The sequence below is a fragment of the Schistosoma mansoni genome, chromosome 1 (assembly GCF_000237925.1).
Source record: "Schistosoma mansoni strain Puerto Rico chromosome 1, complete genome".
Taxonomy (NCBI): Eukaryota; Metazoa; Platyhelminthes; class Trematoda; order Strigeidida; family Schistosomatidae; genus Schistosoma; species Schistosoma mansoni.
Window position 1 is genome coordinate 47,696,584 of NC_031495.1, and position 14,412 is coordinate 47,710,995.

Genomic DNA, 14,412 nt, shown 5'->3' on the forward strand with positions numbered 1-14,412 from the left:
GATCTGAAGAAAATTTGTCGTATTTTAAATTAAATATAAATCAAGCTAAAACTTGCATAATTAAACTTCCTTACCACTTGTTATAACCTGCTGTTTACAACACACTTCAAAAATATCAACGCAATTCGTAAATCCCCACACTTACTCTTCAATACTATGCACCAATACTATGAACCCAGTCTCTTTCTATTGGGAAGGTAAGTCCAAGCACACTAAAAGTTGTGATAATTAGGAGTATTTGAATTATAGTACAAACTAGGAATACTAGAAATAACTCAATTTAACCATGAGGTACTGGATGAGCACAAACGAATGTATTGTATTTGGAATTCGAAATCAAGTATAAAGGAATTGTTAGTTCATACAAACACCATCAAAATATATTAGGCAAAAATATTATTTTATATACAATTCCTCCTTCCAGTGATTATCAAATACATCTAATTATTTATAACTTCTATCAAATTTTAAGCTGAAGAAATTTCAAATCTGAGAGAAATGTCTAACAAAAATTCCTATAATACAAGAGAATATCATACTGAATTAACTGATAACTGAAATTGTCGAAATTCACTCAGAAGTTTAGGTAGACAATTCTCACATAGAATTAGTCAGTATTTTTACTTTTAATCACTTATCAAGGATATCATATACGATCACTATCCTTTGTTGTCGATGGTGCATTTCCACTGTCCCTGGGAGGATATTTACTACACACTATAGAGGAGTCTCATACTGGATTGAAACATCTGTTTAGTTCTTTCTGGTTCCTAATGTCCATCTATGTGAAGTCATTTAGTAGTATTAACTGTTAACATAACCCTCTGGTTTTAACTACCCATTATTTACAATTAAAATTGCAATTAATCTCTAGTTAACAAATAAATCGTCAGTGATATTGATGCAACGAATATTTATTAACTCAAAAACTTAGGTCTTACTTCATTCGTTGTTTCTGTAATGAAAAAAGGAGCTATGTATCAAATTATATTACAGGATCTGGACATACTGATAACTTTTAAAGATAAGTTTTGATAATTACAGTACATTAGAATATTTTAGTTTGTCAATCTCACGGGTTATTTAACTAGCTAAATTCCTGTTTATAATTTTTGTGACTGATTATACCTGAGAATAGTTTAGAATGTATTAATTAGACAATACTTGATGATGATATTGCCAGAATTTATTTTCACAAGCTGCGTAACAAACCAAGAATCAAATGTTATTATACAGTGTTGCATTTATAATTTATCAAGTTATGTTTATAAGCCCCTGCTTCAGTTTGGACACCCGGGCTATATCATAGCCCTCACAGAATTAAATGAAATGACAATTTTTTGAGTGGCGCATATATATCTGGTGCCTCCTTGTACCAATATTTATGCGTTCAAATAAATAAATAATAAATTTTTATAAGCCACATTTACATTTGAACTAAAAGAAGACAAACAAATGTTTGAAATTCTTTTTTCGAGAATGTCATCCTTCTAAACTAAGTTGAAGAGGTTTTGTGAAGATCGGTCCTAATTTATACGTTGTATTCATCATAGTGAGTGCTTACCACTGAAGAGTCCTATATTAGGGTGAAACAGCTGTCCAGTGCTTCGTGTTTTGCAACGACATCCAAAAAGGATCAATCCGTGTCGAATACAATCTACAACGGATTTATTAGCATACAAACTATGCAATAATATTTTATTAATAAATTAAAGAGTTTAGTGGAAAGTAAGTTCAATGTTGGAGAGAACTATTATTATAAACTTACATTAACTAGAAAACAACTAAGAACTAGATAATATTGAACTGTTAAGCTGAAATAGTTAATGCTTCTTGGTTTTGAAATGGTCTGTAAGTCCACATGAGAAACATCATTAAAATATTTATTAACGTATTGAAATAGGAATGTTAAATATAGAATTTCACATTTCACTATAACGTAAATTCAGTATAATTTGATTTCGAATTATTTTCGACAATCTAATTGCTGAAAAGCGTTTTAAACATTTTGAATCTACATAAACCCTCATAATAAACTAATTTGGAATAAGTAATTACGATATACGATTACTCAATTGTAACGATGTATAGTCATGGAGAAACAAAATGTCAATTATCTGAAGGTCATCATTATCTCAGGGGTCAGCATAAAACATATTTCTACAAGAAATTTATGTTCAACTTAAAATGTTTAGGTGACCAAAAAGAAAGATTGAGTGAAGAATTCTACAGAATTTTCTTTCAGAACATATGAATGACAGCCCACCATAGGCAGTACTCATAAGTAGTGATTATGGTAATCACTCACAGTTAATTTTTTTATTAAGTGTTAGTATATGGTTTTGTTACTAGATGCGGGAAAATAATGTGTCATAATGGTACACGGATAAGTCACTTGATCTAGTCACATAGATTAAGGAGATTGACAACTACTTACTGAACTCTTTGAGACGATGTTGTAGAGCAGAGGTTACAGATGAAGTTAAGGGAAACTTTATTGGTTGCTGCGTCTTCTTGGACTTTTATGGAGCATTAGTTCTGTCAAGGTTACGCATATGTCTTCCATAAAGCTTGTCTGTTATGATATTTACACAGAGGATTAAAGTCATATAATAAGCATACGGTGTAAGTCACCAAGTTAACATCATTACGTCTGTGTATATAAATTATTAATGATAAAGGAAACTACATTGGGAGATTTTGTGGTAGAAAAAGATTTCAAAATATTCTTCAAATCAATTCCAGTAGTTTATTAAATGCTGGTTTGTGTAATTAATTTTGAGTCACAGTCTTTGTTTGAGTGTTAGTAATGCTATAAAGCAACTCAATCGGAAAAATGTGAAGAAGAACTAGAAATCGTAACCCAATAGTTGAAAGGTGAGTATTTGTTGATACAACACCTTCAAGAATCTTAACAAATATTAAATTAGTCATCATAATGGATTAAAAAATATTGTATGAAATATTCGAGAGAACCGAGTGCAAAAAAATAAATAATATGTAATTGTAATATCACAATGAATGGAAAAATAAGATTTTCTGACGTTTCGTGACTCAGAGTAAGCCACATCTTCAGAGAGTCAATAACCAAATCTAAATTAATCCAAGTTTAAGAAGTAAAACCGTACAACAAATATTATGTGATCAGTCAAAAAATAGGTCTGAATAAATCAATGTCATGTTAATTCATTTCGGTATATATATGTAAACATGTGTGTGTGCAATATAAAGGATGGAAAATTTAACAAGTGCATAGGTTTCTTAGAGTCAAGTGACGAAAAAGTTTTCTGTCGAATGTCATAGAAAGTTCTAGAATGTTTTACATGAAAAAAATTGGTTAGTGTAGTGACAAGGCAATTTGTCGAGTGCTGTTGTGGTTACTAAACAGTTTCTTAAAGGCACGTGACTCGTAATTTAGAATGTAGGTGTATTTGCTCGAGAACTCGACTAACAACCCAGTTAAGTTGGATAGTTTCTCGTGAGACGGTAAGTGCTTAGTTGATTGATGTGAATGGTCTCCAGTTGCTAGTTAGTTATTTACCGCCCAACAACAGACGAAATGTAGAATAAGTAGGGATTACAATGCGCGTGTTTCACATAGTATGGCAAGTTGGGATATGTAGGTTGGTGAAATACAGTGGTCTTGAGTGTTGTTAGAGGTATGAGGGCAGTTATCACTTCCCGGTTGCCCACACCGTGGAAGGGTTCTTCTAGAGGTACCTGAAAAGGAAATTGGGTTAGAAGTGGTCTTAATGACCTGAGGTGTGACCGCAGTGCCCAAGGGACAACTGTTTGAGGTCGGTCACACACGAGCTTTTTGTGTTAGCTCCGTACTTGTTGGGACCTCACCGCCGCAGACGGATATCCGTGGGATAGGGCGAGGTGTGTATTTTTAGGGTCGACCTTTTCTAACCCCACCCCTCCCTGTGGGAAGGCAGCATCGCTGTTACGCTGGTTGTCTAGAGGGAACACCTTACTGCTGTCACACCTCTGTACAGTCAGCAGTACGAATTCGGCCCTTGGGTTAGCTGCTTTTAGTCTTACCGCTCTTCAACCGACCTGCCTGGCATGGTAGGACCTTGAGGGACGATTGTTCCAGCCAGTATAGCTCGATTGGCTCATCATGATAGGCAAGCCCGACCACCGCGTCAAGGTAGCAGCAACGGTTGGGTGGTGTCGCTGCCAGGGAACGAAGTAGTCGGACGCGTCGACAACTTCACTTATCTTGGAAGTCTGATCAGCCCTAATGGGTTGGTGTCTGACGAAATCTCAGCACGGATTCAAAAAGCTCGTTTGGCTTTTGCCAACTTACGTTACCTATGGCGAAGACGAGATATCCGTCTATCAATTAAGGGCCGAGTATACTGCGCAGCAGTTCGCTCTGTTCTACTTTACGGCTGTGAAACATGGCAATAAAGAGTAGAAGATGCCACAGATGTCTTAGAAATATTGCTCGCATCTGCTGGGATCACCGGGTAAGTAATAGTGAGGTTAGACACAGGGTATTAGGGAATGATGGTAAATCAGTTGATGAGGTCATGAATCTTCATCGACTGGGATGGTTGGGCCACGTGTTACGTATGCCTGAACACCGATTACCACGACGCGCTATGCTGACTAGTGTAGGGTATGGTTGGAAGAAAGTTAGGGGCGGCCAAACCAAAACGTGGCATCAGTGCTTGAAGTCACTAACTTCTAGTCTGAGCCATGTTGGCAGATGCAGACTACTTGGTTGGGGTCCGCGTGACTGTCGTAACCAATGGTTGGAGACTCTAGGTGACGTGGCTCAGAATCGATCACAATGGCGTCGGTGTATATACTCTTTATCTTCCCTTAAACCTTGAGATTAAAATTGCTTCATAACTTTCTTCCTCCCTATACTATATCCTTATATACAACCCAAATGCCCTGGTACGGCCGAGAGTGGGGAGAGTCCGCCCTCCCTCTCGAAATGCTCTCACATGGCTACGCGTATATAGCCTCTGCCAGGGAAGTCCTACTCACTGCCTTCTCGTGGCGGGGGTGTTGTTTACGAAATTGAGAGGACGAAAAGCGAATGTCCGGCGCTTTGACCGGGTTGGTGGACACGGTAAGTTTACCTAGGGGAGTTGGAAAACCCTGATTCCAAACCAATGGTGTACATGGGCTCCAGTATCCTAATGGAACAAATGGCGTATGAATCAATCGTTGGTCACCGGCTACCATGGGACTGTATCTCCTTACGATGCTCCACTGCCTTGTGGATCAGACCTTTAGGTCAAAGGCTCCGGGTGTGGCCCCCTAGGAAAACCACCTGCTTCAGTTTGGGCACCTGGGCAGTATCACAGCCCTCACACAAATCGAATGAGATTTGTGCGGCGCATATGTATCTGGTGCTTCCTTGTACCAATATCTATGTGTCTAAATAAATAAATATACAACCTATCTTTTATATACTACCACCACTAAATTAACTACTTCTATGAATCCGGTATTCATCTTGTTGTGCTAACGAAGTATGGCAACTTGGATCGATGCATAAATGTGCCTGGTCCTACGTTGTAGCTGACTGACTGACTGACTGGTTGGTGAAATGTAATCAACGTCTACTTAATTGTTAGAGGTGCCTATGTGTCATGGAGTCAGTTGACGACAGTGTGTTGAAGAACGGATGGTCGGTCAGTTGGGTAATCTTACGTATGGAAGTGAATTTATTGTAATCTATATCTGGTCGTCGGAGTTATTAACCTTATACTTTGTAAGTGGTAGGTATGTGTTCAGGCTTGTAGGTGGTGATCGGACCGGTTGTCTTTTAATTCTGCAAAACGATGTGTGGGGTTGTTGGGAGATGCCTACATGTAGCTGATATAGAAGTGGCGTTTGTGTAGGCAACAACTGGAAGGGGTGAGATGGTGCATGTGTATGCGTGAGCATGTTTGTAAGCTGGCATATTGGCCTGGTATTTTTATGCTGATTTCAATTCAAAGTCAACTAGTGCGAAATGTTAACGGTGAATTCATGTCGCGTTATGTAACTAGGTTTCCAATGAGTCAAAGAAGCTTCCTGTGGGGAAAGCCAGACGTTCGGGATGAGATGAATTCGTGTTTTTAATTGAGTGCTTCTCGTGAATTAGAATCAGTCTAGAATTACAACATTTAATATTAGAGTATAATAGCCACCAAACCATGGTTGTTTGATCAATGCAGAGAGAATGATGTGAACCCGTGTTTTGAAAATATTGCTAATTTCGTTGTGGTGATATAGAGAAAGAGAGTAGTGAGTGGGAGCTGTAATATATTGATAAGACTAAGTAGGATACGGGATTATTATTGGATGTGAAGTTGGTTGACTGTGTCCTGTAGACCTTATTGTTCTGGCTTTGTTCAAAGTCATCGTGATAGTTGAATGTGTGCGCTTCGTCAGCCTTCGAACCTAGGATTTCCTAACTCGTGTTCCGCCTAGTCTAGGAGTTCGGCAATAATTTACAATTGAGAATTATGTGACTTCAGTTTTAAAATTGCGAGTGAGCATAGCAAGGCGTATATTTGTTGATTGGGAAATTGTGTGAATCAGTCGAAAATACAAGCACAACCTGACATCACTGAACTTGTGAGTGTCCTTTGTGGAATACTTTCGAACATCACTAGCTGTCCTCGTTAGCTAGTGAATGAGTGGCACAACCGAATCATTGTCTCAAGCTACCTATGTACTCCATGGTAGTTTAAACCTAAGAGTTTTCATAACATTTCCTAAAGTGTTTCATTCATTTTTGTTGTTTTCTTTGATTTGTTGCATGGGGTGAAATATTTATATTGGAGTAGGTTGTCACCGTGATTTTATCTGATATTAGTGACCGAATTGTACCATGTTAGTTGATCGGAAGCAACGGACAAGAAGCCGTAGACACAGGTTTCGTGCTAGCTGGCACTCGTCAGTAAGGTGTACCTGGAATCTTGAGTGAATGGATGTCCTGTGTGGGCTTCGAACCTACGCCAATCAGTGTCATAATCAGAGGTGCTAGTACGGAGCGATTCGAGTCTCTACTGACTGTTATGTCCGATTGAAGTATATGTGAGGGGAATGAGTTGTGGTTTATTGGAATTCGATCTGTTGATTATCATAAAGTGAGTCGACCTGAAAATAAATGTATTGATATGTTGTGTTAATCCAGTTGTAATCTAGCTTATCTGGTGTTTGAATGTGGAATAAGTATTCATCTGTCGATCAGTCTCTTGACTTCTTACAGGAGTCTATCTAGTCACTTCGACAATCAACGATAATTCAGTCAACCACAACGGTCATGTCACCGACCTCCTGTAGAACTGAAATATTTACACTAGTTCATCACAGAGTGGTAACCGATCCCATGTTTTTCCAATTCAGAATGGTTATCGAATTCTATCGAACACTTGAACAAGTGGCCACATCGCAACTGTATGGATAGAATTCGATTAGCACTAAGAAGTAGGCAAACATGACATAATAATGTACAACTCGGTGACTAATCCGTCTGAACTGAACTATGCCCAACCCCGAAATATCGCACGTGTTAGTTCAACTACTTATAATTATGTCAGTAGTCAAACCGATATTGGAATGTTTTTTGCGTTCGAGGTTGTGAATGTGTGAATGGGATAGAATCACGTCTTGGTTTTTGTCGATTTGTCCACACTGGCCAGACAATTGTGTTTTTATTAGGCACCTTGTATCGCATTGTACTTAGGGAGGCTATACGTCGAATTTCGACTAGGAAACCATCCTGTCTGTGAGTATTTGGTCAGTCGTCTGATGGTTGAGTGTGATTGGCTAATAGCAAATACTTGTCGACAGGCCATTGGTCGATTGTTTTCTATCGAAGGTCATAGAAAGTTCTAGTACGTTCTACGTGAAAAGGATTTAAAGAGGTGTACAGCTTGTTGTAGTGTTAATTGAGTGACTTGGCTGCTTTTGTTTGTTCGTCTTAACATATCTTGGAATGCCTAACGCCATTGGAATCGATCTTGGTACAACATATTCGTGTGTTGGTGTTTTCCAGCATGGTAAAGTGGAGATAATTGCCAATGACCAGGGTAACAGAACGACACCGAGTTATGTGGCGTTCACAGACTCTGAGCGTTTAATTGGTGATGGAGCGAAGAACCAAGTGGCGATGAACCCAACAAATACAGTGTTTGATGCGAAGCGTCTAATCGGTCGTCGGTTCGATGATCCATCAGTGCAGAGTGATATGAAGCATTGGCCATTCGAGGTGACTCAAGTCGGTGGGAAGCTGAAGATTTGTGTTGAGTATAAGGGTGAGAAAAAGATGTTTTCCGCTGAGGAGATTTCGTCAATGGTGTTGACGAAGATGAAGGAGGTTGCTGAAAGTTATTTGGGCAGGACGGTGAGTGACGCTGTTATAACGGTTCCTGCTTACTTCAATGACAGTCAACGTCAAGCAACGAAAGATGCAGGTGCTATAGCTGGTCTTAATGTGTTGAGAATCATTAACGAGCCGACAGCTGCGGCAATTGCCTATGGTTTGGACAAGAAGGTTGGTGGTGAGCGTAATGTGTTGATATTTGATTTGGGTGGTGGTACATTTGATGTGTCCATCTTGACGATTGAGGATGGTATATTCGAGGTGAAGTCTACTGCTGGTGATACACACTTGGGAGGTGAAGATTTTGACAATCGCATGGTGGATCACTTTGTGAAAGAGTTCCAGAAGAAATACAATAAAGACATTCGTAGCAATAAGCGTGCATTGCGTCGTCTGAGGACAGCGTGTGAACGTGCGAAACGTACATTGAGTTCGAGTGCCCAGACGAATCTGGAGATTGACTCGTTGTGTGATGGTATTGATTTTTACACGGTGATCACTCGTGCACGATTTGAGGAGTTGAATGCCGATCTATTCCGTGGTACGTTGGATCCCGTTGAGAAGGCTTTACGAGATGCTAAGATGGATAAGTCCCAGATTCACGACATAGTGTTGGTTGGTGGTTCCACTCGTATCCCTAAAGTGCAGAAGCTGTTGCAAGACTTCTTCAACGGGAAAGAGTTGAACAAATCTATTAATCCGGATGAAGCTGTGGCTTATGGTGCAGCTGTGCAGGCAGCTATTCTAAGTGGTGATAAGTGTGAGGCTGTGCAGGACTTGTTGTTGCTTGACGTAGCTCCACTATCATTGGGTCTTGAAACGGCTGGAGGTGTGATGACGGCTTTGATTAAGCGTAACACGACAATTCCGACGAAACAGACTCAAACGTTCACGACGTACTCGGACAACCAACCTGGTGTGCTTATCCAGGTGTTCGAGGGCGAGCGTGCACTGACTAAGGACAACAATCTGCTTGGTAAGTTCGAACTATCAGGTATCCCACCTGCTCCTCGTGGTACTCCTCAGATTGAGGTGACGTTTGATATAGATGCGAACGGTATTCTGAACGTATCTGCTGTTGACAAGGGTACTGGGAAGCAGAACAAGATAACGATCACAAATGACAAGGGTCGTTTGTCGAAAGAGGAGATTGAGCGGATGGTAGCCGATGCGGACAAGTACAAGGCTGAGGATGAGAAGCAGAGAGATCGTGTTTCTGCAAAGAACTCGCTTGAGAGTTATGTGTACACAATGAAACAGCAAGTGGAGGGTGAGCTTAAAGAAAAGATACCTGAAAGTGATCGTCAAGTAATAATAAGCAAGTGTGAGGATACAATTAGTTGGCTGGACGTCCATCAGTCGGCGGAGAAGCATGAGTATGAAAGTAAGCGGGAGGAGTTGGAGAAGGTCTGTGCGCCGATAATTACGAAGGTGTACCAGGCTGGTGGTATGCCAGGAGGCATGCATGAGGCAAGTGGTGCTGGTGGTGGAAGTGGTAAGGGACCAACCGTCGAGGAGGTCGACTAACCTATAATTGTTGTGATAAATTGTTTGGTACTTGAATAATGAATTTAGATTTCATTGGTAATGAATTTTGACTTCTGATTTTTAGTGGTTGTCGGTTGTTTGGTACAGGGTCAGGGTTTCGTTATTTGCGAGTAGTGAATATCGTTGTGTAGTGTCTAGTCGTTCATTGTAGGATAGTGTGCGCTCTCTTTGTCTCGTTCCTCCCTCGATGTTAGGAAAAACTTTGTAAGTTGAGTGTTGGGGATCTGTATATGTGCGATGTGGCTTTTGTACCTCAGGGCTATTTCGGTTGCGATTTAGGCAGCACGTCGTCTGTTCCTAGTTTATTTGACCGGTGTAGTTGTGGAGCATTGTTGCGTACGCGTCAAGAAGAGTGAATGAGTGGATGTTCCGATAGGGATTTAGGTTTAGTTGGTTAGTGTAGTGATAAGGCTATTTGTCGAGTGCCGTTGTGGTTAGTGAGCAGTTTAGTCTGTAGGTGTATTTGCTCGAGAACTCGACTAACAACCCAGTTAAGTTGGATAGTTTCTCGTGAGACGGTAAGTGCTTAGTTGATTGGTGTGAATGGTCTCCAGTTGCTAGTTAGTTATTTACCGCCCAACAACAGACGAAATGTAGAATAAGTAGGGATTACAATGCGCGTGTTTCACATAGTATGGCAAGTTGGGATATGTAGGTTGGTGAAATACAGTGGTCTTGAGTGTTGTTAGAGGTATGAGGGCAGTTATCACTTCCCGGTTGCCCACACCGTGGAAGGGTTCTTCTAGAGGTACCTGAAAAGGAAATTGGGTTAGAAGTGGTCTTAATGACCTGAGGTGTGACCGCAGTGCCCAAGGGACAACTGTTTGAGGTCGGTCACACACGACCTTTTTGTGTTAGCTCCGTACTTGTTGGGACCTTACCGCCGCAGACGGATATCCGTGGGATAGGGCGAGGTGTGTATTTTTAGGGTCGACCTTTTCTAACCCCACCCCTCCCTGTGGGAAGGCAGCATCGCTGTTACGCTGGTTGTCTAGAGGGAACACCTTACTGCTGTCACACCTCTGTACAGTCAGCAGTACGAATTCGGCCCTTGGGTTAGCTGCTTTTAGTTTTACCGCTCTTCAACCGACCTGCCTGGCATGGTAGGACCTTGAGGGACGATTGTTCCAGCCAGTATAGCTCGATTGGCTCATCATGATAGGCAAGCCCGACCACCGCGTCAAGGTAGCAGCAACGGTTGGGTGGTGTCGCTGCCAGGGAACGAAGTAGTCGGACGCGTCGACAACTTCACTTATCTTGGAAGTCTGATCAGCCCTAATGGGTTGGTGTCTGACGAAATCTCAGCACGGATTCAAAAAGCTCGTTTGGCTTTTGCCAACTTACGTTACCTATGGCGAAGACGAGATATCCGTCTATCAATTAAGGGCCGAGTATACTGCGCAGCAGTTCGCTCTGTTCTACTTTACGGCTGTGAAACATGGCAATAAAGAGTAGAAGATGCCACAGATGTCTTAGAAATATTGCTCGCATCTGCTGGGATCACCGGGTAAGTAATAGTGAGGTTAGACACAGGGTATTAGGGAATGATGGTAAATCAGTTGATGAGGTCATGAATCTTCATCGACTGAGATGGTTGGGCCACGTGTTACGTATGCCTGAACACCGATTACCACGACGCGCTATGCTGACTAGTGTAGGGTATGGTTGGAAGAAAGTTAGGGGCGGCCAAACCAAAACGTGGCATCAGTGCTTGAAGTCACTAACTTCTAGTCTGAGCCATGTTGGCAGATGCAGACTACTTGGTTGGGGTCCGCGTGACTGTCGTAACCAATGGTTGGAGACTCTAGGTGACGTGGCTCAGAATCGATCACAATGGCGTCGGTGTATATACTCTTTATCTTCCCTTAAACCTTGAGATTAAAATTGCTTCATAACTTTCTTCCTCCCTATACTATATCCTTATATACAACCCAAATGCCCTGGTACGGCCGAGAGTGGGGAGAGTCCGCCCTCCCTCTCGAAATGCTCTCACATGGCTACGCGTATATAGCCTCTGCCAGGGAAGTCCTACTCACTGCCTTCTCGTGGCGGGGGTGTTGTTTACGAAATTGAGAGGACGAAAAGCGAATGTCCGGCGCTTTGACCGGGTTGGTGGACACGGTAAGTTTACCTAGGGGAGTTGGAAAACCTTGATTCCAAACCAATGGTGTACATGGGCTCCAGTATCCTAATGGAACAAATGGCGTATGAATCAATCGTTGGTCACCGGCTACCATGGGACTGTATCTCCTTACGATGCTCCACTGCCTTGTGGATCAGACCTTTAGGTCAAAGGCTCCGGGTGTGGCCCCCTAGGAAAACCACCTGCTTCAGTTTGGGCACCTGGGCAGTATCACAGCCCTCACACAAATCGAATGAGATTTGTGCGGCGCATATGTATCTGGTGCTTCCTTGTACCAATATCTATGTGTCTAAATAAATAAATATACAACCTATCTTTTATATACTACCACCACTAAATTAACTACTTCTATGAATCCGGTATTCATCTTGTTGTGCTAACGAAGTATGGCAACTTGGATCGATGCATAAATGTGCCTGGTCCTACGTTGTAGCTGACTGACTGACTGACTGGTTGGTGAAATGTAATCAACGTCTACTTAATTGTTAGAGGTGCCTATGTGTCATGGAGTCAGTTGACGACAGTGTGTTGAAGAACGGATGGTCGGTCAGTTGGGTAATCTTACGTATGGAGGTGAATTTATTGTAATCTATATCTGGTCGTCGGAGTTATTAACCTTATACTTTGTAAGTGGTAGGTATGTGTTCAGGCTTGTAGGTGGTGATCGGACCGGTTGTCTTTTAATTCTGCAAAACGATGTGTGGGGTTGTTGGGAGATGCCTACATGTAGCTGATATAGAAGTGGCGTTTGTGTAGGCAACAACTGGAAGGGGTGAGATGGTGCATGTGTATGCGTGAGCATGTTTGTAAGCTGGCATATTGGCCTGGTATTTTTATGCTGATTTCAATTCAAAGTCAACTAGTGCGAAATGTTAACGGTGAATTCATGTCGCGTTATGTAACTAGGTTTCCAATGAGTCAAAGAAGCTTCCTGTGGGGAAAGCCAGACGTTCGGGATGAGATGAATTCGTGTTTTTAATTGAGTGCTTCTCGTGAATTAGAATCAGTCTAGAATTACAACATTTAATATTAGAGTATAATAGCCACCAAACCATGGTTGTTTGATCAATGCAGAGAGAATGATGTGAACCCGTGTTTTGAAAATATTGCTAATTTCGTTGTGGTGATATAGAGAAAGAGAGTAGTGAGTGGGAGCTGTAATATATTGATAAGACTAAGTAGGATACGGGATTATTATTGGATGTGAAGTTGGTTGACTGTGTCCTGTAGACCTTATTGTTCTGGCTTTGTTCAAAGTCATCGTGATAGTTGAATGTGTGCGCTTCGTCAGCCTTCGAACCTAGGATTTCCTAACTCGTGTTCCGCCTAGTCTAGGAGTTCGGTAATAATTTACAATTGAGAATTATGTGACTTCAGTTTTAAAATTGCGAGTGAGCATAGCAAGGCGTATATTTGTTGATTGGGAAATTGTGTGAATCAGTCGAAAATACAAGCACAACCTGACATCACTGAACTTGTGAGTGTCCTTTGTGGAATACTTTCGAACATCACTAGCTGTCCTCGTTAGCTAGTGAATGAGTGGCACAACCGAATCATTGTCTCAAGCTACCTATGTACTCCATGGTAGTTTAAACCTAAGAGTTTTCATAACATTTCCTAAAGTGTTTCATTCATTTTTGTTGTTTTCTTTGGTTTGTTGCATGGGGTGAAATATTTATATTGGAGTAGGTTGTCACCGTGATTTTATCTGATATTAGTGACCGAATTGTACCATGTTAGTTGATCGGAAGCAACGGACAAGAAGCCGTAGACACAGGTTTCGTGCTAGCTGGCACTCGTCAGTAAGGTGTACCTGGAATCTTGAGTGAATGGATGTCCTGTGTGGGCTTCGAACCTACGCCAATCAGTGTCATAATCAGAGGTGCTAGTACGGAGCGATTCGAGTCTCTACTGACTGTTATGTCTGATTGAAGTATATGTGAGGGGAATGAGTTGTGGTTTATTGGAATTCGATCTGTTGATTATCATAAAGTGCGTCGACCTGAAAATAAATGTATTGATATGTTGTGTTAATCCAGTTGTAATCTAGCTTATCTGGTGTTTGAATGTGGAATAAGTATTCATCTGTCGATCAGTCTCTTGACTTCTTACAGGAGTCTATCTAGTCACTTCGACAATCAACGATAATTCAGTCAACCACAACGGTCATGTCACCGACCTCCTGTAGAACTGAAATATTTACACTAGTTCATCACAGAGTGGTAACCGATCCCATGTTTTTCCAATTCAGAATGGTTATCGAATTCTATCGAACACTTGAACAAATGGCCACATTGCAACTGTATGGATAGAATTCGATTAGCACTAAGAAGTAGGCAAACATGACATAATAATGTACAACTCGGTGACTAATCCGTCT

The 14,412-nt window shown here is 41.2% G+C and overlaps 2 protein-coding genes across 2 annotated transcripts; both read left to right on the top strand.

Moving 5' to 3' along the window:
* Positions 1-5,650: 5,650 nt before the first annotated feature.
* Positions 5,651-5,845, top strand: Smp_200010 (uncharacterized protein; the record flags this gene model as incomplete). The annotated part of the gene is made up of 1 exon (XM_018794646.1): positions 5,651-5,845. The coding sequence occupies one exon, from the start codon at positions 5,651-5,653 to the stop codon at positions 5,843-5,845; it is 195 nt and encodes a 64-aa protein (XP_018649037.1).
* A 1,912-nt stretch (positions 5,846-7,757) lies between these two features.
* Positions 7,758-10,493, top strand: Smp_106930 (putative heat shock protein 70). The gene has a single exon (XM_018794647.1). It carries the CDS (start codon positions 7,955-7,957, stop codon positions 9,866-9,868), a length of 1,914 nt encoding a protein of 637 aa, XP_018649038.1. The 5' UTR covers positions 7,758-7,954; the 3' UTR covers positions 9,869-10,493.
* The last annotated feature ends 3,919 nt before the right edge of the window (positions 10,494-14,412 follow it).